We start from the raw sequence: 25,656 nt of genomic DNA on the forward strand, positions 1-25,656 counted from the left end.
AGGGCTGTCCGCGGCAGTGCCTGACTGGCGGCCAGTGCAGGGGACCTCGTGGGGTCCTTCGTGCGGGCTCCCGACGCACTGCCTGAGAGGGTGCGCAGGCGGCTTCCGGTGTGGGTGACGAGTGGGGGCCGAAGTAGAGGGACATCAAGGGACGCTCAGGCAGGGACCATGGCGGACGGCGGCTCGGAGCGGGCTGATGGGCGCATCGTCAAGATGGAGGTGGACTACAGCGCCACGGTGGATCAACGACTGCCCGAGTGCGAGAAGCTGGCCAAGGTGAGGGGAGGCCGGCCCGCTGTTGGCGGGCGCCAGGGGCTGAGTCACGGCGCGGAGCTTCCCTAGGCCTCGGGGGCCTGCAGGCTGGAGCGCACACCCTGCACTGCCTGCCCAGCCCAGGTTGGGCCTGCATGAATAGGAGATCCAAGGTCTGCCCGAAGGGAGACTCCGCAACCGGCGTACGATAGCGCGTACAGCTTCCTGAACGCTCCCCAGGACAGGTGGTCACTTCGTCCCCTTAGGAGTTGGGGCCCCATAGTACTCTTTGCCTTTTCTTGGATTCTCCTTAACGTTTAGTTTAGTAGTTTCCCCTGGGTTAAGACCTCTTCAGCATTCATGCTACATCAGAGAGTTTAGTTCTATTGCTCTTGCTGAATCAGTTTATGTCGTTAAGCTGTTCATGGATCACGGCGATGTGCCTAGCCTTTGGCCAGGAGAAGGGGCAGGAAAGTGATAGTCCGAAGGTGATTAACACAGGACCCCTGTCCTTAAGGAGTTTGTATACGTAAGGCTTTAGGCAAGTCACGCGTGGTGGTGAGTACCATACAGTATTCAAGTGTTACTGGAACACAGAGAAGAAATCTCTTCTTTCTTACGGGTGGGATAAGGGAAGGTTTTACAGAGAAGCTGACGTTTGTGTTGGGCCTTGAGGAATGAATAAGATTGGGGTGAGGAGAAGTCATCCCTGGAGCAGGAACTACAGAAGTCAACACAAATAGGCATTAAAGTACAGAGTAACCTAATCAGGGGAGCCCATGAACAGTAGTTCCCAACCGCTTATCTCCATGGAATAGAAATTTAGCTTGATCCAAACATTTATCATGCCCCCTGCTATGTGCAGGCAATTTTGTGTATCATTTTACATACAAAGAAACTAAGGCTCAGAGTTATTTGTCCAACATTCCAGTAGTGATAGGTAGAACCAGGGATCCAAAGCTAAGTTTGCCTGACTAGGGTTTGGATGGTTCTTGAATCAGTTCCATCATGGGCTGTTGCTAAGGATTATGCTGAGGCCTCATTAAATTCCTTGATCAATCCAGCCACAAACATTTATTGCTATTCACCTGGGATGCATTCACTAGTAGGGTTGTTTTTGTCCCTTAAGGAGCTTACTACATAAGTACATCAAAGTGTAATAAATTCAGTGGCAGGAGGAGTGTCAGTAATAGTTCACATTTAGCTCTTAGAAAGAAAGCTTTTTAATGCTTCCCTTTTTTCCAAGAAAGAATTTAGTGGGGCTTTGCAAAAGACGAAGATAGGAAAAGATAATAAAGTTGATACACCTGTGTTTCTTAGGTTCCGTACACTTGTTAGAGGGGAGCCATAAATTCGCCTCTGAGCTTTCTAGCAGCTACTGTAAAGAAACGCCATCAGTTACATAAGGGTTGGGAAACTCAAACACCTCCAGTGCCAGGCAGATAACGACAGCTGACATTTATTGAGAACTTTCTGTGGTGCCAGGCACTCTTCTAAGTACTAACGTGCGTTTAGTCATTTAATCCTCAGCTTAACCACATGTGATAGGTATTATTATTATTCTTATTATACAGACAAGAAAACAGTCTGAGAAGTTGTCACATGCTCCAAGGTCTTACCTCTAGTAAAGTGGTGGAGCCAGGATGCAAACCCAAACCCCTGACTGATTCTAGAGCTTGTGCTCTGACCGTGCTGTCCTGCCTAGTGAGCCAAGGGTAATGAAAACCTGAACCTCTGAGCACCTGCCCGGGGAAAGAGGGCAGTAACACCTCATCTTCAGTTTGTCTTTGCCAGTTGGGAATGAAGGCCTAGCCTTGTCAACTCTTCTAATTTGAGAGAGAAAGCAGGAATGGATTTTTATATAATTGCCTCAATATTTAGAAGGTGGACGTTAACCTGTTTTAAAACACTATTTGAGCCCGTAGCATGTAGATCAAACAAAACAACCTACAGGCCAAAGTCAGCCCCTGAACCACCACTTTGAAATTAATAGATTGACAGTGCCTGTAAGGAAGAAACCATTTGCTTTAAAGAAGCACAGCTATTCCTAGTGCTGAGACCTGGGAGGAAAAACCTCCCCTTTACCAGTTTCTTCTGATAGTCTGCTGTCTGCTACACCTGTTCTAGAGATCACATGTGGCGTTTATTAGGATACTGTCGTCATGTTCAGGACAGTTGAAGGGACTTGAAAACTCAGATGCCAAATGCCTTTGTAGGTGTCAAATGAGTAATGGAAATGTTTAAAACAGGGAGTATGGGGGCCTGTTAAACTATGTATAAGTAAAGCCATTTGGGTTTTTTAGGCTAGTGTACCTGTTGAACAAAACAAGATGTGGTATGGATTGTTTTTGTGGGGAGGGAGGTCGGGGCAAGGGTGCTGGGGATGGGATGCTATAAGGTGTTTATTTGTTTATACAGACCCACAGTTTTCAACTTTTGGATTAGGTGGTTGTCTTATAGTCCTAGTTAATTTTTTTAGATATGTTTCTCTATTTTGCTTTTTATTCATCGTAATATATTATTTTCTAACTATTCTGCCAAACATAAGAAAATACTTACTTAAAGCATTGCATTTCTACATTGGAATGTATGGAACACTTTAGCATACATTCTTTTGTTTTTTTATTTCGAGCCCACCAATAAAACTGAAGAAAGTTTTGTTACGTTTACTCTACTTGTGAGAAAACTAAGGTTCAGGCAGCTTAAGTGCTTTATCGAAGGTCCAGAGAAGAACCAGATCAAGTCCTGTCTCCTGGCACTTGGTATAGTGTCCTTTGGCTACGTCCAGAACCTCTCTAAAGGAATAGCACTTTTGCGCTTACTTTCCTTAAGACTTTTTATTTTTTTATTTTTATTTTTTTTGAGGAAGGTTTGCCCTGAGCTAACATCTACCCCAAACCCTCCTCTTTTTGCTGAGGAAGCTTGGCCCTGAGCTAACGTCTGTGCCCATCTTCCTCCATTTTATACATGGGTCGCCTGCCATAGGATGGCTTGACAAGCGGTGCAGTGTGACCATGCCCGGGATCTGAACCAGTGAACCCCGGGCCGCTGAAGCAGAGCACGTGAACTTAACTACTGTGCAACTGGGCTGGCCCCAAGACTTTTTAAATTTTTAATGTGAAAGACATTTAAAGATAAAAATTATATGTGTATAGAGACTTCATAAAAATGTATCAGGTGAGAAAATTACATATAGCAGAAGCCTTCACAAGTAAAACTGAAGTCTGGACCTGGGTGGTAAAATTGCTAAATCTAGGCCGTTTGAATCTCCTACAGTTGTGACCTAGTATAATTCTGTTTCTGTGTCCTAAAAGTCACTTAGCAAATAACAGCAGACACTAATATTTACTGCTGTGTGATTTCTCTATAATGTTAGCTATTATGATGATGATAACGTACACACTTTGTTCCAGGCATACCTTCATAGGTGTTGCTTCAATCCTTACACCAACCCTGTGGGGTCGGAACTCTTATGCTCATTTCACTGAAGAGAAAATTGAGGGTCAGAGAGGGGAAGCGTCTTGCCCAGGTAGAGCTGGGGTTTAGACCCCAGCAGTCTGGCTGCAGAGCCCGTGTTCTTAACCGTTACATTCTACTGCCTCTGTGATTGGTATTTGAGGACCCTGCATCAGGTTGGTGAGATAATAAAAGTGATATTAGTTCTTGATAATGATTATTGCTTCACCCTTGAATTGGGGAGTTAAAAATTAATCTAAAGAGGGCCTTTTCTGAACTGTGAAGATGTGGCATTTAGCACTTTTTAGTACACAGAGGGTTATATTCCCTGCACCCCCACTCAGCCTCACTTTTTGATTACAATATATTTGGCCCGTAGTTATTTGGGGCCTACTAACATTCTTAAATTGAATATATCCTTTGGTTCTCCTTCCTCTAAATGTGTTTTCATTTCATTTGGTCAGCTGCAGCTTCTTCTCAGGGTTAATATTGAAAATAAAGAGGAGATGAAAAGTAAAACAGTTTATTGGTTGTTAGCAGCATAGGCAAAAGACTCCTTTAAGAAATAGATTATTTAAAATTATTGGATTGGCATTAAATTTCAACTATTTGTGGTTAACTTTTTCTTGGCCTTTTTCTTGTTTAGGTTGTTTAACAAATCCTTAAGTGATTGGATCCATTTACGAGTTAAAGGACACGAACATGCAGAACTTACAGATACTCAACATATGTTGATGTTGAACAAACTCTTTAGTCATTTATCTCATTTGCAAAGATTATTTTAATGAGAAAAATGAGTTGCAAAATTCACATGTTCTGACAAGTTGGTTTTGATAGCTCTGCCCATCTTGTTTCTTTGAGTTGAAAGGCAGCATTGAAGAGGTGGAATTTCAAGAACTATGTCAATAGATAGGAAGGGAAGGAGGAGGATGTTTAGCCATAGGATTGAACACGCAAGATTGGGAGAAAAAAGTGGGATGATTAGAGAATTGGGAGTTGTATTTAATGAAGTTAATGGTAGTGTCCCTCAAATAGCGCTGAATTGAAAGCCATATAACTTGTCACATCCTGTTTACTGTAACAGTAAGAATCAGAAATTGTAAGCCATTAAGATCAACTGAATAGTTCAGGTCAGTGTCGATCTCCTCAGCGCATACTGTGTACAAGTTGGTGCAAGGGAAACAACAGTCAAACAAGGTCCAGCCCTAAAGGAACTTACAGACCACGTAGGAGGCAAGACATGACATTAATAACTATGGTACCAAGGTATAAAGGAATATGTCATAATACCTTCAGAAAAACGTTATGTGCTCGGCTAGGTACAGAGCATTGAGCTGTGTGGTGAACAGTATAGACATGGTCCCTGCTCTTACAAAGTTTACATTCTAGTGGGATTAGAAAAACAATAAATATTAAAATAGAAAAGAGTTTGGGATCGGTGCAAAGCAGTCAGTGGGCTTCAGTGTTGAAGAAGGAGATGCCAAGTGACTACTGCGTTTCTGAGCTGACATTTAGTGTTTCGTTGATGCCTGCAGACCATGGCTCTAGAGTGGTGTGTGATTCTATTACATGTAGGATGCAGTTCTTTAAAACTCATACTTCTGAATTAAAGTACCACATAGTAACCTATGCTCTGTTGATCACAGTCACATGACTAACAGTAATGGCAAAAGTGACAGGGAGTGACCATCAATAAACAGTATTTTGCATTTTAACTCTTTTTTTCACTAGATTTTGTTGCCAGATAGTAATCTTTTTCCTAGGGAAATTATTTTGATCGAAGCAAAGGTGTGATTTAAACTAATATGGTTTAGTGTATCGGAGGGAACGTTGGACCCGGAGACAAGAGCCCTGGCTTCTGCTTCTCCTGATTAGTTTGTGGCTGAACTGTTGGGTCCTCATTCTTTAATCTCTAAAATGAAGAGATTGGGTTAAATCGTCTCTAGCAGTTTTCCCAGTTCAAAGATTCGTTTGATCTTTTCTGATTTATTAGCCTTTAACTTTGGAGTATTTATAGATTTGTTCTTTGTTCTTCTCCCCTAATGGACATTTAGCCAGCATTTATTGTACTCATGAATTTATAGAGCTTTCAGAGCTGGTGCTCCCCTTTTGTATAGGAAACGTTAAAATACAATAGTAATATATGTTTCATATTTAATTAAAATAAGTTCAAACAATGGCTATACAGTACATATTCTATGATGCATAGAAAATTCATATTTTTAAGAGTTATGTTGGAAAATATGGAAATGATATTTTGAAAAGTCTGAACATTATTTGTGCCCCTAATTCAAAAGTTGTTTAATTAGTTTCTTTAATCAGTAAAAGAGTAGTTCTCATGTACTGTCCATGAATGCATTAAGATAAAACATTTTTTCATTTATGGTAGAAAAAACATTTCTAAATAAACCCTTTCTCATCTCTTCCAATTCATTTACAGTTATTAATATTAGTATCTTAAATACGTACAATTTTTGTGCTGTGGATTGATTTTGTTTTTATCAAAATGTGTGGTTCCTAATAGGATGGCTTATTTTAGTCCTGGTGTATTATCATTTAAGTTTATATTATCTGAATTTTGTTATTCCCGTTTCTTAAAGTATGCCCCGGGGAGAATGTTTTGTTTGTGCATATGAGATAGAAGATATTATCAGTTGTCAAAAGGAGTGTATTTCAGTTAGAACAGTATCTGCTAAGAGCATGACTTTTGGTATAGCATGCATGGGAATTCTCAGATGGTCTTCATTTCCTTTAAGCACAATTACTGATTTATTTTTAAAGTCGTTGAAAAATTACACCAGAGTTTTCTATCTTTTTACCACCAAATGTCCTTTGATTTCTCCTCAAAACTTCATATTCTAAAGTATTTGTTATGGTGAATTTATAAGGAAATCCTTCTCCCGTTTTTATTCGTCAAAGACACATGTTTAAAGTCTCTATTGAGAACAAGATAAACAGATGTTACGCTGAGTTGATAAATTAGAATCCAAAACAAAGACTGGATGTTTTCCTCAGGTGTTAAGTCATTGTTGTTCTATGTTCAGTTTCTTTCAGGCATTTTGAAATGTTAAAAACAGTTTGTGGGCTCCAAGTTGGGAACCACTAACTTATGGAATCCACTAGAGAAGCAAGCAAGCATTCACAAGAAAAGGAGAAAACACAACAAAAGTAGCTATGAGGTGGTCCTTTTCCTCAAGAATAGCCCATTGATTCTTCCTTTTCTGTGTCAGAAACATCTCATTGAAGACTAGTTATTTGATTTTGTGTTGGTGGTATTTTCATTGTTCATTTGTATCTTTTGTTTTAGGAAGGAAGACTTCAAGAAGTCATTGAAACCCTTCTCTCTCTGGAAAAACAGACTCGTACTGTGAGTAGATTATAGTAAAAACCTCAATTACCATTCATTTCATTTAACATTGTTCCATTAACTTCCATATATTTTCACTCTTATAGGCTTCTGATATGGTGTCTACATCCCGTATCTTAGTTGCAGTAGTGAAGATGTGCTATGAGGCTAAAGAATGGGATTTACTTAATGAAAATATTATGCTTTTGTCAAAAAGACGGAGTCAGTTAAAACAAGTAAGTTCTTGATGGCTCAAAAAACAAATTTAATTAATTTTTTAATTAATTGTTTAAATTTACATTTAAATAAGGACTTTTAGAAAACAGATTCTGAATCTGTGTAAGATCTGGGAAATCAACATTACAACGTTTTAGAGAGTTTTTAAAAATTCTATCCATGTTCTCATAACAACTGCTTTTATTTCTGTTTTTTCTTTTAGTCTTCATATATTTGCATATTTGTACAAAATTATACTGAGAGTTTCAATGCAGCTTTGTTCTATTTTTATGTTGCTTCATAGCTTAATGTTTATTGTTTTAAATGGTTGTATTATAATCCATCAAGTTGATAATCTATAATTTACTTTAATCATATGTCCTTTATTAAACATTTAATATTGAACTTATTTGTGAGGCCATTTTCAGACAGATTATTTCAACTGCTCATTTTGTTTAAATATTATATATATTCTCTTTTGGTGTTTTTGTGAAGCTGGATTTTTTGTTTCCCTGTTCTTCCACTTGAGATATATTTCAGTGATTCTCTGTAGAAGTATTTTTATACATTTATATCTCATCTTTAAAATGCTGTTCCCTGGGCCAGGGCCGGTGGCCTAATGATTACGTTCAGCATGCTCTGCTTCAGCAGCCCAGGTTGGGTTCCCAGGTGTGGACCTACACCACTCGTCTGTCAGTGGCCATGATGTGGTGGCTGCTCGCATGTGAAAAGAGGAAGATTGGCAACAGATGTTAGTTCAGGGCAAATCATCTTCACAATAAATAAATAAATAAAGTAAAATGCTGTTTCCTGAGTAGCTTCTGGGTTTTTATTTTTTGTTTTCAAATAGTAAAGATAACAACATTGTAAAACAGGCTAGTAGTGGAACCAAAACCAGAAATATAGGGTTCTTGTCCAAATCTCTTATTTTATTGATGAGTCTACTGCTAGAGAGTTTAGTATTAGACTGTGTTAAATTATTTTTTGCAAAAAACAAAGTTACTGTAATTATTTCTTTTTTTTTAGATAATTTTACATGCATATAAAATTTGTTGTTAAGAATTAGCATAGAGGGGCTGGCCTGGTGGTGCAGCGGTTAAGTGTGCACGTTCCATTTCGGCATCCCGGGGTTTGCCGGTTCTGATCCCAGGTACAGACATGGCACCGCTTGTCAAGCCATGCTGTGGTAGGCGTCCCACATATAAAGTAGAGAAAGGGGGCTGGCCCCGTGGCCGAGTGGTTAAGTTCGCGCGCTCCGCTGCAGGCGGCCCAGTGTTTCGTCAGTTCGAATCCTGGGCGCAGACATGGCACTGCTCATCAAACCACGCTGAGGCAGCATCCCACATGCCACAACTAGAAGGACCCACAACTAAGAATATGCAACTATGTACCTGGGGGCTTTGGGGAGAAAAAGGAAAAAAATAAAATCTTTAAAAAAAAAATAAATAAATAAAGTAGAGAAAGATGGGCACAGATGTTAGCTCAGGGCCAGTCTTCCTCAGCAAAAAGGGGAGGATTGGCAGTAGTTAGCTCAGGGCTAATCTTCCTCAAAACAAAAAAGAGAAGAATTAGCATAGATTTAATTGAGGCAAGCTAGTACATGTGAATGTGAAATTCATTTAAATATGCATTGTGGTACTCAGTTCTGTGGTTGAGAGTCCAAAAGACAAATCATCATCTTCCTCTGATTTTCCAAGACATTTGCTTTTGGGACAGTTTTGAAAGGGCTATTTAATTAGAAGTCTTGGAGCAACCTGGGTTAAAATAAATAAAAACTTGTATTTTATGTAGTATTAGTAAATTCAAAGTATGTATCCGAAAATACAGATTTAATTTCATAGAGTCATAAAATTTCAGATCTAGTAGAAGCAACTGTTTACTCTCTTCTTTGTTTTTTATTTTTTTTAATTATGGTAACATTGGTTTTTAACATTATATAAATGTTCAGGCGTATGTCATTATATTTTGATTTCTGTGTAGAGTATACCATGTTCACCACCCGCAGACTAATTACTATCCATCACCACACACATGTGCCCTGGCACCTCTTGTGCCCTCCTCCCATCCCCTTCCCCTTCGCCTTTCGGTAACCACCAATCTAATGTCTCTATCTTTGTGTGTGTTTTTTGTTGTTTTTATCTTCTACTTATGAGTGAGATCATACAGTATTTGACTTTCTCCATCTGACTTGTTTCTCTTAGCATTATACTATTTTACTTTTCTGATGGAGAAACTGAGATTGATACGTAAGGCTCTTGGAATGTGAAGGAACGTGCAGTCTATAGCTCTGCCCTCAAGTAACCTATAGTTTAGTATGGAATATAAAGCATAAGTAATCAATATATGTCTTTAACAAGTATTCTAAGATTGATTTTTTTTAAATAAAAAAATTATACACACACACACACAGAGACACTAGGTAATACCTAGTAGGTAACCTAAGAATAGTGAAAAGTGCTAGGAGAGATGAAAGGTGCAAGAGAACGTTTTTGATGAGGTTTATAAGGGAAGGCTTCTTAGAGAAAGAGGAGTTTGGGCCAGTCTCACCGCTGGACTGGAACCCAGGTTACTGCTCTTCACTATAGCATACTGTGTCTTCATGAATGTGGAAAGTGCTTAGGGACTCAAAATGGCTCTTTCCTTTTCCTGTAACCACCTTTTACCTAAAACTTTGCTTTTTGCTTTATCAGACTCAGAAAGTAATGATTTCTTTTTTAAGTAACCTTTGCTAGATTGCTTAAAATTAGTGGTTTCTAATTCACTTGAGCCCAAGGGAAAGCCTCGCCTCAGCCAAAACCTCCCCAGTGACTTACCTGCATTTTTTTCAGAGAGCAGCAGGATGTTCACTTATCATTATAATATTGATGTAGTTGTTTTTCTTTTACCTCATCTGATTTCTGGTAATTTGTTTTTTTGCACAGCTCTTAGAATTATCAAGTTATATGCCCTTCTAGAAATCATTGCTATAATTAGTTTTAGAGGGATCATATGATTTGTGAGATACTAGGTGTTCCAGAGCCTTGCATTTATTGAAAGAGTTATATTTTACAATAAAACCTGCACTTTGGAATGCCTGGGTCTCTGAACAGCCAGTTTTTCCAATAATTAAAAATCTAACCTGAGCTACACATTAAGTGTTTTTCAAGGAAACCTTTGCAAGATGTACTGTGGGTTTTGTGTTTTTCCAGCTTTATTGAGGTATAATTGACAGCAAGATGTTCTGTTTACTTTTCTGCTATCTTAAAATATGCTTAATATATCTTAACATTTTCTTGATGACAGAGAGTCCTAATATTATTATCAGTGATTATGATATACTGTTTGGAATCTAGATTAGCGTTTGGCAAACTGTGGACCATCGATCAAATCCTACCTGCCACCTTTGTAGACAGTTTTTGAAACACAGCTACGCCTTTTTATTTTATGTTTTCTGTGGCAGCTTTGGAGTTACAAAGGCACAGTTGAATTAGTTGCCACAGAGACCGTATAGCCCACAAAGTCTAAAATATTTACTAGGTAAATATTTACAGAAATTTACAGAAAACTGGGCCTAGATCATAGAATGTTAGAGCTAGAAGAAATGTGGTCCAATCCACTTATATTATCTGTGAGGAAACTGTGGGCAAGAGATGCTGTGGCTTCCATTGTCATATTTTACTGAGGTGTAGGGGTGACTGTGGCCCCCCCCTCCTCACCCAGACGATAGAGCTGTTTTACCTCCTGCCTCTGCCGCCAGCTCTTTTTTCTCCATCACAGTATCTGCTGGTCATGGCTTCACTACTGTCACAGCTACTTTTGAACTCTGCTTTTCTCTTCCCTTTTTTTCCCCTTTAGTCTGCTACCACTTCTTCCATGCTTTTCTACTTGGCTGCAAAAAAGCTAGCTAGCAAGATGTTGCCAGACACACCTCTTCCACCTTTCCTTTTGTGTAATCAGATCACCATGTAGTGAGGAGGGGTCAAGTCTTTGCATCTGAGGTTTTCCTAACCTTTATTGGTTTATTAATGGGTATTCAGTATGTCTTAGCTATGGGGGAAGATTTTGACATTCTTTTATAAGCATTTCACTGTCTAGAATTGCTTGGGAAGACCACATTTGACAATAGCACTTCCATCAATAAAATACTTTCCTTGTGTGAGGAATGAATTTTACTGAGGAATGGTTTTTATTATTTTAGGCTGTTGCAAAAATGGTTCAGCAGTGCTGTACCTATGTTGAGGAAATCACGGACCTTCCAATCAAACTTCGATTAATAGATACTCTACGAATGGTTACAGAAGGAAAGGTGAGTTTTCTATTGGTGTAACTCAACAGTGATAAGTACTGTCTTATCTGTATTCAGAGATACTTATATATTTAGACATTTTATATAAGTATGTATGTATATTTCTTTTAAGATGAATACACAAAATGTCATCACCTTAATTCAACCAGTATCTTTGTGCATCTCCTTCTAATATCTTTCCATATGCAAATGAATTTATTTAAATAGTTACGGTCTTGGTATATCTAGATTTTTCTAGGAATTAATGATCTTATCCAAAATTTACATGTGGTAATAATGAATTAAAGATAAGGTTAATTCTCTGGCCTAGATTTGTTTCAAAAATCTATGGGATAGCTAAGGTTTCACTCTAATATTTAAATTAGTAGAGTATGTACAGTATAAGGTTACTTTTCAAAATCTCACTGTCTTACTAGAATCTGTTTGTATTTCTTTTGATGTCTATTTTTTTTCTCCCTAATCTCATGTTTCTCTAAAAAGAGCAAGTGTAAAATGGTGACTGTCGTAGATGTTTCTTCTTTCTAGACAGATTTTTGTGGTTGGAGGACAAAAACTTTGCTTATATTTAACTTATTGCATCTTTGACTGTTAGTTCAGTTCAGTAAATGTTTAGTGAGCACCTGTGTTGTGCTAAGTCCAAAGTGAACAAGACACTCTTCTTTAGCTCAAAGAGATCAATCGTAGAAATAGTTACTGTGCCGTGTTGTGACGGTATCAGTGTGCTACAGTTCGCCATAGCACAGAGGGACGGGGTGACTGGCTGGGGTACCCAGGAAAGCCTCAAAGAGTTGATGACTGCTGAGCTGGCTTTTTAAGAATGAGTAGAAATTCTACAGGGCCCATGGATAGGGAGAAGGGTGTTTTAGACATTGGGGAAATTATATACAAAGATATCGAAGTAAGAAACACATTAGTACGTTTAGGAAACTGGAAGTAGTTATTATTGGAGATTAGGTTTTTGGGGTGGAGTGGAGAAAAGTGGTTGCTGCAGAGCAACAGCTAAAGGGGTAGGCAAGCCTGAGCATGAAAATTAGTTCTCGAGACACTGTTAGGCTGTAGTCATATTTTTAATGTTTAATTTGTTGGAAATTATAAATCCACTAACATTACGTATAGCTGCAAAAAATGCTGATAGTTTTATTACTTAGCAAGATCGGATATTTTTAAAGAAAGTAATCTTGTATTTAAAGGTAAGTCACAATTAGGATATTGGTTGAATTATAGATACCAGACTGCGTATGGTCTTTGTAAAGTGTGTTATTTTTCTAATAATCCGTTCTTTTAAAGGCACTTTCCATTTTCTGTGCCATTTAGTAGCTTGTGGCGCTGTTATTTGTTAAACAGCGATTTCATATTTTGGTTCTCAAAGCAAAGCTGTAAAATATGGTTAATGTTTTATAGACACATTTTCTTAAAAATTAGGTGATTGTGAAATGTAAAATGTCACATGGCTCTCTTTGTACACGGAGGATAAAGTGTACAATAGCTGCAAGATGAATACTCTTACACCTAGTTTGAATAATGTTTCAGTTCTACCTTTTAAATGTTAACACATTTCTGTAGGAATTTTGATAATATCAATTTCTTGCATTTGCAGATTTATGTTGAAATTGAGCGTGCTCGACTGACTAAAACATTAGCAACTATAAAAGAGCAAAACGGTGACGTGAAAGAGGCAGCCTCCATTTTACAAGAGTTGCAGGTAAGCTGCTGCGTTGTAGAATGCGTAAAACTTTATTTGTATTTAGTCAGCAATATTTTCTCGTGGAAATAGCTTATTTTGGCACCAAATCACTTTTTTCCAAACCACCAAGATTAAGAGCAAGTACAGTAGATGATGAGGTTATTCATGTAGCTTGAGGATTATGTTATTATGGTCCCAACTAAATATAACTGCTAAAAAAGGTTTGAAGAAAAGTTATGATCAGCAAATCAGTCTTGATTTTGTGCTATTTGAACATTTTATTTCTCTTTGAAATTTAAATAAAATTAGTAATCATGTACTATTTACTTGTACATTAGGAATTTGCTGTTAATCATTGGCTTAATTCTTACTGAATATTTGATTGGTGGTCAGTTGATTTAACAAAGAAAAATTGCCTCATAATTTACCATGTTCAGGACATTTTTTTTTAAAGATTGGCACCTGAGCTAACATCTGTTGCCAATTTTTTTTTCCCCTCCTTCTTCTTCTCCCCAAAGGCCCTGGTACATAGTTGTAGATTCTAGTTGTGAGTGCCTCAGTTGTGCTATGTGGGATGCTGCCTCAGCATGGCCTGATGAGCGGTGCCATGTCCACGCCCAGGATCCAAACCAGTGAAACCCTGGGCTGCTGAAGTGGAGCATACAAACTTAACCACTCGGCCACGGGGTCAGCCCCAGGACAGTTTTTAAGAGAGAACTTAAAATGAGAAAGCGAAGAGCCAAGAAATGCAAGGAAAACCATAGATTCTCTCACTAGAAAAATGTACATGAACTAGCTCAAAATTTTTCTCATAAGTTTAGCCCATCAGTAATACTGGAAGGATTTTGTTTGCTATGCGTTTTCTTCGTTCTTTTTTTTAAACATGTCCTATGTTCTCTATATACTTTATCTCATTTAATAGTCACACACAACACTATTTCTATCCCCATTTTTCAGCCATGGAAACTGAGACTCAAAGGAGTTCAGTAACTTGCCTAAATTCATAGCCTAGAAGTCGTTGAGTTTGGATTCACACTAGTTCTGTTTGACTTCAAACTTTTTTTTTTCTTTTTAGTTTAAAGACTTTATTTTTTAGAGCAGCTTTGGGTTCAAAGCAAAACTGAGTGGAAGTACAGAGATTCCTCATATGCCGCCTGCCCCCCACCCACACAATCACCCCTGCTCTCAACATCCTGCGCCAGAGTGGTGTCTTGCTTATAATTGGCAAACCTACATTAACACCTCATTATTGCCTGAAGTCCATAGTTTACATTAGGTTCTCACTCTTAGTGTTCATACATTCTGTGGGTTTGGCCAAATGTGTAATGACATGTATCTACCATTGTGGTATTGTGCAGAGTGGTTTCACTGCTCGTAAAAATCCTCTGTGCTCTGCCTATTCGTCTCTCTCTCTCCCTGGTAACCATTGATCTTTTTACTGTCTGTAGTTTTGCCTTTAGCACTTTTTTTTTTTTTTTTTTTTTTGCTGAGGAAGATTCACCCTGAGCTAACATCTATGCTAGTCTTCCTCTATTTTATATGTGAGTTGCCACCACAACATAGTCTCCAACAAGTGGTGTAGGTCTGTGCCTGACAGCCAAACCTGGGCCCTCGAAGTGGAGAGTGCCAAACTTCACCACTAGGTCATGGGGCCTGCCCCCAAACTGTTTTTTAACCAGGATTATGTGCCTTATGATTCAACATCTCCTGTGAGATATTCTTGCCAAGAAGATTAACCTTGATTATATAAAGCTTTTGGGGGTAACTGCCAGTTTGCAGGATGCACCAGAGGCAGAGGGGCCTGTTAAATGACACCACAGGGACAAAGCTAGCAAAACTCAGATTCTGGGAAACTATAGGACGATTGACTTGATTTCGCCAACAAATAAATGACAAGGAAAAAAAAAAACATAAGAAACATATCTCCCAATTGCAAAGTATGAGCCTTATTTGGATTCCGATTTGATTAAAAAAAGTAAGTGAGACTATTGGAGATTAACTGGCTATTTGGTGAGATGAGGAATTGTTAGGTATGATAATTTTTTTTCAGTTTATCTTTTAGAGATACATACTGAAATATTTGTATGTATGTTGTCTGAGTTTTGCTTCAAAGTAATTGATACATGGAGAGTGGGTAAAGATGTATAAATGGAACATTGATAGTTCATTGTGTGTGTTTTTATTTTCCTTAAAAAATTACATAGAAGAAGACAGTGAAATAAAAACATTTTCAGACCAAATTATAACAATAATAGTCTTATTACTTCATTCTACTTTCAAATGTGTCATTCTGGATTTTGTAAGTTCACTTACAATATATGTATACCAAATATTATATTAGGAACTTTTTCGTGGCATTTGATAGAATTGATTCTCTGCATGGTATGTGTGTGCATCTGCTGTGACTCTGTATTCTGCATCCATTAGGAGTCACATCAGCCTTGATAGCTGAATTGAAAAAGACCAGTGCCTCTTTCATATAATGGTTTTAATCAGTATATAAATAGAAAGCTTGCAACTGGTGTCATCCTTTTTTTGTATTTGGAATTGTAATTTCCTCATTAGCCCTTAGGAAAATACAAATTAAAACCACAATGAGATACCACTACATACCTATTAGAATAGCTAAAATTTAAATAATACTGACAATACCAAGACGTGGCAGGGATGCAAAGCAACTGGAACTCTCATAGATTGCTGATGGAATGCAACATGGATGGTGCGGCCGCTCTGGAAACAGTTAAGCAACTTATCAAATTAAACATACACTTGCCGTGTACCCAGAAATCGCATTCCTGGGTACCCAAGGGAGGTGAAAGCTTATGTTCACACAAAACCTATCCACTAATGTTCAAAGTAGCTTTGCTTATGATAGGCCAAAAGTGGAATCAGCCCAGATGTTCTTCACAGGTGACTGGATAAATTGTGATTCATCCGTGCGATGGAATACTACTCAGCAATAAAAAGGAATGAACTATTGATATACACAATTCGAATGAATCTTGGTATTCAAAGCATTGTGCTGAGCGAGCAGACAGTCTCAAAAGGTTGCTGCTATATTTGATGCTCTTCAAAAAGATAGCTGTAGTGATGGAGAACACATCATTGGTTGTCAGGGGTTGTGAGTGAGGGAAGCATGTGATATAAAGGAGTAGCGTGAGGGGGTTTTTTGGGGTGGTAGAACTGTTCTATATCTTTTTTTATTTTCTATTGCGGTAAAATTGGTTTTATTACATTATACAAATTTCAAGTGTACATCATTTGTTCTGTATCTTGATTGTGGTGGTAGTTACACAAAGCTATATATATGTCAAAATTTATAGAACTTTACACCAAAAGAAAGAAAAATCCATTTTACTGTATAATAATTTTTTAGTTGTAATTTCCTGGAAGAAAGTAGCTTTTTATCATTGTCAGTGCTCTTCCAATATGCATGAAGTTTCTTATTATTTATCAGGGGTGAATATTTTCATATCTTTAATTTTGTTGCAATTTTAAGAATTACTGACTATTATAAACTTATTTGGGGACTTACTTTGCTAGGTGGAAACCTACGGGTCAATGGAAAAGAAAGAGCGAGTGGAGTTTATTTTAGAGCAAATGAGGCTCTGCCTAGCTGTAAAGGATTACATTCGTACACAAATCATCAGTAAGAAAATTAATACCAAATTTTTCCAGGAAGAAAATACAGAGGTAAGCATATGTCTTATTATAAGTTTGCTTTGAAAGTGTTTGGGAAAAAACTTATAAACTCCAATATATTTTGTCAACTTTTTTTCAGAAATTAAAGTTGAAATACTATAACTTAATGATTCAGCTGGATCAACATGAGGGATCCTATTTGTCTATTTGTAAGCACTACAGAGCAATATATGATACTCCCTGTATACAGGCAGAAAGTGAAAAGTGGCAACAGGTAAGAATATATTCTTATACTTGACAGTGATACTTATTTGGAAGAATTTGCATTTTTTATTTATTTGAAATAATTTTAATTTCAGTAATTATATGCAGTTGTATGGTGCTGCTTTCTATTCAGTATGGTGATAATTCAGTTTATCCTTACTGATTCAGACGAATTGTGATAATACTCTAAATTATTTATTCTCTTTGAAGGACTGTAGGCTTACTATATAAAATATGTACAGCAGGGCACCTGCTAACAAAAGTTACAGATAAAGACCTAGCACTACTTTGGAAAATTATTTTACAAAAACTATTATAAATAGTTTATATGATATTCCACATTTGTGCTGCCAACTTATTGTAAGAACTTTTTCTTTTATACATTTGTTTAAAAAAAAAATGTCAGCCCAGATAGTAATTCAAATTAGCAAAGATTTACTGTAGTGGTTTTATGAAAACTAAATGTTACAGAAAGACACTATGAACAGAGCAGCCTGGTGGCACAGCGGTTAAGTTCGCACATTCTTCTTCTCGGCGGCCTGGGGTTTGCTGGTTCGGATCCAATGTGGACATGGCACTGCTTGGCAAAAGCCATGCTATGGTAGGCATCCCATATATAAAGTAGAGGAAGATGGGCACAGATGTTAGCTCAGGGCCAGTCTTCCTCAGCAAAAAGAGAAGGATTGGCAATAGTTAGCTCAGGGCTAATCTTCCTCAAAAAAAAAAAAAGAGCAGCCTGTTATGATTTTTTCCCCATAAGACTTTTGGATACAATATTGAAAACGAATATATACAATTATTCCATGGTTTTTCAGCTCATCCAAAGTTTCCGTTTTGTTTCTAATCTTGCATATAATCTCTTGTGTTGTGCAACTTTTTTAGGCTCTGAAAAGTGTTGTCCTCTATGTAATCTTGGCTCCTTTTGACAATGAACAGTCAGATTTAGTTCACCGAATAAGTGGTGACAAGAAGTTAGAAGAAATTCCTAAATACAAGTAAGTACTTTTATAATTAGTATAGTATATCTCAATAGAAGCACCAATTTGAAAGAAAACTGGTTAACCTAAGTGTACACTTCTTAATTGGCTGCAGATAGATGGTATTAGAGAATAAAACTAGAGATAATAAAGTGGCAGAATGTTTTTCAGCACTGCAGTAGAAATTAATGTAATGAGATTGTAACGTACCTCGTTCTAAACCACTGATCAAGTAGAATATTTCAAGCTCACTTTAGCAGCTTTTGGTTCATTAACCATTTGATAAAGTTTTATCAGTAGTTTAGGGCTTTGTGATTTTTAGAAGTAAGTACTTCTGGAAATCTGTTAAATAAAACATTTACGCTTCATCATAAGCACGGTGGGCTTTTATTTTTTTAAAGCTGTTTTTCTTTTATCCGTGTCATTAGTAAGTTTACAGTGAGTTAGTCCAGAGATTGGCAAATATGATATAGGAGAGGGCAGAATGTTAAGTAGGGGAATGCTCTATTCAGAATTACTGTGGGAAAAAATGGTAGTAAAGTTGGTAAAATATTATCAACTCATGTCTCGTTCTACAAATAAAAATTTATAAAAACAGTCTTTGTTGATGTTTAAATATTTGCTATTAAGTTGGAGGAAACTTAAGTTTTACATATTTGGAATATTAAGTTTTATGCAATTTACAGGGATCTTTTAAAGCTTTTTACCACAATGGAGTTGATGCGTTGGTCCACACTTGTTGACGACTATGGAATGGAATTAAGAAAAGGTTCTCTTGAGAGTCCTGCAACTGATGTATTCGCTTACACAGAGGAAGGTGAAAAGAGGTGGAAAGACTTGAAGAACAGAGTTGTTGAACATGTAAGAATCTGGCATAGTGGAGATGACAATTTAGAAGTAAACTTTGGCAAATCTGAGCATAAATTCTTGTTTCTCAAGTTTGATAATCAGATGTTTCTTTTGGATGTTATTTCTTTAATTCATCACTTTAGGATTTTTTTCCTATGCCCAGTGTAGTAGTGATGTAAATTTGTTGCTCATATGTTTAGTATATATTTCCCAAAGCATATCAGAATTTATCTAATTCCTTTTGTCTTTTTTCCCTCCTATTTTTGGCGTTTCAGAAAAGATAACTAGGTGTTAGCATGCTTCTTCTTGAGAGGACCTCTTAAGAATTCAAAATATTTTATAAACAAGAAGAAATTCCTTAAGAATGTGAGGGGTGGATGGGGATAAGGGGACTGTTTTCTGTCTGATACTCACTTGGTAGTTTTGGAAATGGGTAACATGTCTTAAACCTGACCCTTGATCTTGGTGTCACTAGAAATTGAATTAGTTAACATTCGTTCACATAACAAACATTTACTGTGAGCCTTCTGTGTGTCAGATGCTGTACAAAGTTCTAGGACACTTGGGAGGATAAGACACGGTCCCTGCCTTCACAAAGCTTAAAAGTAAATCATAGGGGAAGATCCGTTTGCAAATGAAAGTGTTACAGATATTGCGGTACAAGTATATATAGAGTATAAGGAGAGAGTGACTCGTTCCACCTGGAAGAATGGTCTGGCTAGCTATGTAGAAATTGACATGGGAGGTAAGATTTATCAGGAATAGGTAGTTAGCAGACAAGGGAGGGCAGTCCCTTTAGGCAGACAAGATAGTCTGAGCAAGGGCGTGGACGCTTAACCCAGCAGGGGTGCTTGGGGCCTCCAAAAAGAGGGCTTAGTGAGAAAGGAAGTTGGAGATGTAGAAACGGTCTGGATTATAATAAAGATTCTACACCCCACTAGTGAAAACTTTTAACTGAGAGGATAATGACCAGGCTTGTATTTTACAAAGATTCCTCAGGGAGAAAGTGTAGAGTGGATTTGGAGAGAGAAAAGACTGGAGATGAGAATAGTTAAATGATGGGCTCTGGGGGCTTGAATTAAGGCCGTAGCTGAGGTGTTGAAGAGGAATGAATGGAATGGAATTATTTTAAGGAAGAAAATCAATAGAATTTGATCGTTGATTAAATTTAAAGGATGAAGGAAAAAGTGGGGTCTAGGGTGATTCTCATGCTTCCTGAGAGGTTGCTGTTGCCATCCACCCTGATGGAGATGGCAGGAGGTGCAGCTTCTTCAAAGATGAGTTCATTTGGCCCTGCCCCACTCCCCCATCCAACTCTGAGAGCGCTGCTGTGTTGTCAGTTATGTTAACATTAAGAATAATAAAGGGGGGGGGGGTGGGCGGGGCCCCGTGGCTGAGTGGTTAAGTTCATGTGCTCCACTTCGGCGGCCCAGGGTTTTGCCAGTTCAGATCCTGGGCACCGACCTAGCACCATTCATCAAGCCATGCTGGGGCGGCTTCCCACATGCCACAACTAAAATATACCAACTATGTACTGGGAGGCTTTGGGGAGAAGAAGGAAAAATAAAATCATTAAAAAAAAAGAATAGTAAAGGGGAGTCCCTCTGTCTAACTTATCACCATTTCCAGTGAGGATTAGGAAGTTTAATTTCAAGTTATCTTTAAGTAGTTATAATGATGATTAACTGGTGTTTTGAGATGATTTTGATCATTTTTTGAATTTTAGCCTTTTGAATATTTGTATATAATTATAAAAGCTTAACTTAGGTTCTTGCATTTAGCAAAAATATTTTAGTACAGTTATAATTTTTAACCACTAATTTAGTTAAGATAAGCCTTATATTTTGACTATACATATTTAAAAAGGTTGTAGAGAGTCCTCAGAATAACTTACAAATAACTGCAGAAACCAAAATTTCTAAATATTTAGTTTTGTTATTGAAGTTTAGAGCCAGCTTCATTCCATTGATGGGCTATAAAAAAATAAAAGCTCTGGGGGCCAGCCGGTGGCTCAGCAGTTAGGTTCGCACCTTCCTCTTCAGCAGCCCGGGGATCGCCAGATCAGATCCCAGGTGTGGACATGGCACCCCTTGGCAAGCCATGCTGTGGCCCGTGTCCCACATAAAAAGTAGAGGAAGATGGGCATGGATGTTAGCTCAGGGCCAGTCTTCCTCAGCAAAAAGAGGAGGTTGGCAGCAGTTAGCTCGGGGCTAATCTTCCTCAAAAAATAAATAAAAGCTCTGAGCCTTAACTCAACCTATTTGGATATGGAAACAGATGGACTTTTAGACTTACTGACAGCTGTTCTCTGTCCTCCCTGCCCTCTCTCCCCTCCCCAGAATATTAGAATAATGGCAAAGTATTATACAAGGATAACAATGAAGAGGATGGCACAGCTTCTGGATCTGTCTGTTGATGTAAGTAGTAAGCATCATTGTTTGAGTTACTTGCAGTCATTTATTTTGATTATCGGTTGACTTGTAAAAATTGAGTGAGAAAATCAATTTTGTTTTATTATTTAATTTTAAGTTTGGGTGGTAGAAAGTTTCCCCAAGCTATCCTGAATACCAAAAAATAGCCTACATATCAAGTTTTATAGTTACATTGATGTTATTTATAACTGGTTAAAGTCTTCACTTAAAATGATGGATTAGGGGCTGGCCTGGTGGCTCAGCAGTTAAGTGCGTACTTTCCGCTTCGGCAGCCTGGAGTTCACCGGTTCGAATCCCGGGTGCAGATGTGGCACCGCTTGGCAAGCCATGCTGTGGTAGGCGTCCCATATATGAAATAGAGGAAGATGGGCACGGATGTTAGCTCAGGGCTAGTCCTCCTCAAAAAGAAAAAAGTAAAAAAAAGATGGATTAATTTGAAGTCCAAGGTATTTATTTCTATAGTAAATATATCTAGGTTCCCAAAAGTGAACTGTAGAAATAAAAGATGTGGAGGAAACCTGACTGCAGTTCCCCTGAAAAGGTGACAGGACATGTTAAAGGAGGATTGTAGTCAGGTCTGGGTCCATGTTGATAAAATATATGACACCAAAGAGATGGGAGTCAAGTGAAAAGCCGTTTCTTTCGCCAGGAGTTGTGACAGTTTAGCTGAAAGAGAAGAATCACGGAGTGTTAGGGTTAGAAGGCTTGATCCTTGATTAGTTCGTTAGCTCTTCTCATTTCTGGATGAGGATACCAGCGGCCTTAGAAATAAACTGCCTCATCTGTGGCTACATAGTTGCGAAGTGGCAGAGCGTATATTCTAACCGAGCATTTCTGGAAACAAACTGTATAGCACTGCCTTTTAGGGGAAAACGTTACAGAGAAGAGAGGACGCCAGCTTGCAGTTGGCAACACGATCTTGCCAGTGCCAGCAGGATTGAATCCGCAGGCAGGCAGCTTCACACCCAGCCCTGACTGCGAGGGGGCTTGTTCTGTTCAGTCCCTAGACTCTCAGTAAAATAAGTCCATAATGAGAGGAAATCAGTTGCTAACTGTTAATAACGAAGTTTAGCCCTTGAATGAAGAATTTAAAACTGCTTTCAAGTTTTACTGTCTATAATTATCCTATTTTAATCTAATTTGTCTTTCTCTCTTGCAGGAGTCAGAGGCTTTCCTCTCGAATCTAGTAGTTAACAAGACCATCTTTGCTAAAGTAGACAGGTTGGCAGGAATTATCAACTTCCAGAGACCCAAGGATCCAAATAATTTATTAAATGACTGGTCTCAGAAACTGAACTCATTGATGTCTCTAGTCAACAAAACTACACACCTCATAGCCAAAGAGGAGATGATCCATAATCTACAATAAGCGTCCCGGTGCCTTAGTGCTTTTAGAAAAGAGTTAAAATTGGAAGTCTTTAAAAAAAAAAGACTGTTATGGTGTATATGTTGGGGTTTTTGTTTTGTTTTGTTGTCTATTTTCAGCTTCTTTGTCTAAAATTTAAAAGATAGTGGATATGTAGATTGAGAATATGGATATCCAGCTCCTTTCAGCCCTTCAGTCCCCTGATTTCATTGTTAACTTTGCATTTGCAATTGGTGCAAAAATATAATACGTTTCTGTTGTCTCAGTACTCAAAAAATTGTGTCATAACTTACCCAAATATGTTTTTCTATCATTTGAAACCTTTTGAGCTATTTGTTTCATTCAGCTAACAACCATAATTATGATAAAAGCAGGATATGCATGTTTACTTTCTATGGTTACCTGTGTTTGTGAACATTTTGTGGGGTAATGATTTAAGTGTTTTTTTAAATAAAATAAATTCTGTTGTAAAGCTATCAATTATTTAGTAGAATTTAAAAAGAAAAATAGAACATATAAGGACATTTGGGATAAAGTTGTGATTTGTGGAGAATTTGCATTTTAGTATTGTGGCAGAAAGTCTCCAGGTTGAGTGTGTACAGGCCTATCCAGTAGGCTGTAGGCTTAATTTTTGTTTTCTTTGAGTCAAACTGGTTTCAATCCCAGTAGCCTTATTTTCCCCCCTTTCCCTGACTTGACCAGTTGTTGAACAAAATCATCTGACATCGTGTTGACACAGTTTAACACACAAAGTCATTTTTATAAGACTTCTTTGTGGCTTTAACTCGTAGGTGTAATTACATCATTAATGCTTCCAATTCATTATCTCTTTATAAGAACTTTCGTTCCATTATAGCAACACTGGCTAACAACCGAAAATGCTGTAACAGTGACCCCCCCAAAAAAAAGACTTCTGGCCTCTTAACAAATGGTGTAATATTAACATTTTTTCACAGAGTTAAACAAAATTAGTTTTACTGTCAAACGTTTGTGATCAATTAATATTAACAAATTTTGGAAGTTTTTAATTTGATTTATTTCAGAGAAAATGGAAAAATGAAATGTTAGGAGGTTATTTTAAATGATGTTTAAGTGAGGAAAGTATGAGGTCTGCTTTTTGAAAAATACAAATGAAGAGAGGGGAGAAAAGCATTCTGGAGACAGCATTTCTCATAATTCATTTTCCGTGTAATGGTCACTAAATTGCCCTATTTCATGATCCCAGGGCTGAGGACAATTGTGGGACCTCTCCTGTTTATGCCGAATCATTGTGAATAATAAGATGGTACTAATCTAATTTTATTCTTTGGAAATTTAATGTATTGGTCACAATAACGTCAACATCTGCTATCACTTATCTTTAAAAACTAACCAAAGGTATGGCAAGTTCTGAAACATGAGAAGTTCGTACTAGCAATAGGAATATGGTTTTAATTTTCTTTTGAATGAGAAGGATAGAAAATAAAATCATTTTTGCATTGTTAAGTTGTAAATCAAGTTGGGGCTAATTTGAATCTAGCTTCTCATTAACTTCATCTCTCTCGAGACTCATTCCCCTTGTACTGGCCAAACCTAGTCTCTTTGGCCCAATATGATGCTGTTGTAAAGATTTCAGATGCTCCCCTTCTTTGGTCTTTATTTAACATGTTCACCCTCAAACTAAACTCTGTGTGTGTTCTGATTTGGGGCCATTTGTGACTGTCCCAGTGACCAAATCCCACTTGATTAATTGCTCATCCATTCTTTTTTTTTCTATCCAAGCAAACAAGAGTTAGTACCAATTTCTTAGTGTGACAAAGAAGAATCCATTAGCCTAGGGCAGTAAAATATTTGAGATGTTCAGAACCCCAGATCCTCTCTCACATTTCAGACCTAAAGCTGGCGTTCATGAAAAGAACTACTTTGTGTGAAGTATGAAGGAGATCATACTTGACTCGTTATCATTTTTATTAGATTACTAACCAGCAGGAGAGGTGATGAGCCACTGTTTCTTCGTGTTTTTTTTTATGAAACACCTTTTACCCTTTTATTTCTATATAATTTCTTTTTATTTTAGAGTTCAATAGCTATTTCTGTAGTTATCCTCAATTTCCATATGCTTATTATTGAATTATTGAAAAACTCATCTTTAAAATTCATACCGTTCCATTCTATCTCTTATCAGTGTTAAATGTATGATAAAAGTACATATTTTAAGTTGTTTTCAGCTCCTGGATATAGCTGCAATAAAAAGCACTAATTTGTGGGTGTTGAAGAAAACCTGGAGAATAAACTCATACTTTAAAAGATCACTTCTCTTTTTAATCTCTTACTATTTAAAACAAAAACCCATAGATAATTTTCATTTTTCTTTCAAAATCATGTTATCTCTCTAAACCTATTTTTAAGCAATGGGAAGACATTTTGCATATTTGTTTCAAAAGCCAACTGATTGGCCCTTTTCCCCTGAGTTCTTTCTGATTTGGGGTTGGTGACAGGCCGTGCCTTATTGCGCGCTTGACTTTTGGTTCTCCAACTTATTTCACATCAGAATCACCTGCAGGGCTTGTTACAACACAAGGGTGCTGGGCCCACCCCCAGAGTTTCTGATCCAGTAGGTCTAGGGTGGGACCCAAGAATTTGCATTTCCCACAAGTTCTCAGGGACTGAGGATGCTGCTGATCCGTGGACTACGTTTTGAGAACCACTCCTCTTGACACTTGCAGTAAACGCTAAAAACTATGCTGAGTTTTTTAAAGACGTTTTTGTGAGAAAAAAATTGGGAACATGGACATCAGTAAGGTTAGGATTGTACTGCATGATGCTTATCCAGTGCCAATTGTTTTCGAGTCCACTGATTTGAAAGTCTGGTTTTATCCTGCCTCCTGAGATGTTGAGAAACGGTCTT

The 25,656-nt window shown here is 37.7% G+C and overlaps 1 protein-coding gene across 1 annotated transcript; it reads left to right on the forward strand.

Moving 5' to 3' along the window:
• Positions 1 to 25,057, forward strand: PSMD12 (proteasome 26S subunit, non-ATPase 12). The gene is made up of 11 exons (XM_070482113.1): positions 1 to 276; positions 7,016 to 7,075; positions 7,162 to 7,290; positions 11,448 to 11,555; positions 13,153 to 13,257; positions 16,783 to 16,932; positions 17,021 to 17,155; positions 18,028 to 18,140; positions 18,809 to 18,983; positions 21,311 to 21,388; positions 22,563 to 25,057. Exons 1-11 carry the CDS (start codon positions 169 to 171, stop codon positions 22,770 to 22,772), a joined length of 1,371 nt encoding a protein of 456 aa, XP_070338214.1. The 5' UTR covers positions 1 to 168; the 3' UTR covers positions 22,773 to 25,057.
• The last annotated feature ends 599 nt before the right edge of the window (positions 25,058 to 25,656 follow it).

Source organism: Equus asinus, chromosome 13, assembly GCF_041296235.1.
Source record: "Equus asinus isolate D_3611 breed Donkey chromosome 13, EquAss-T2T_v2, whole genome shotgun sequence".
NCBI lineage: Eukaryota > Metazoa > Chordata > Mammalia > Perissodactyla > Equidae > Equus > Equus asinus.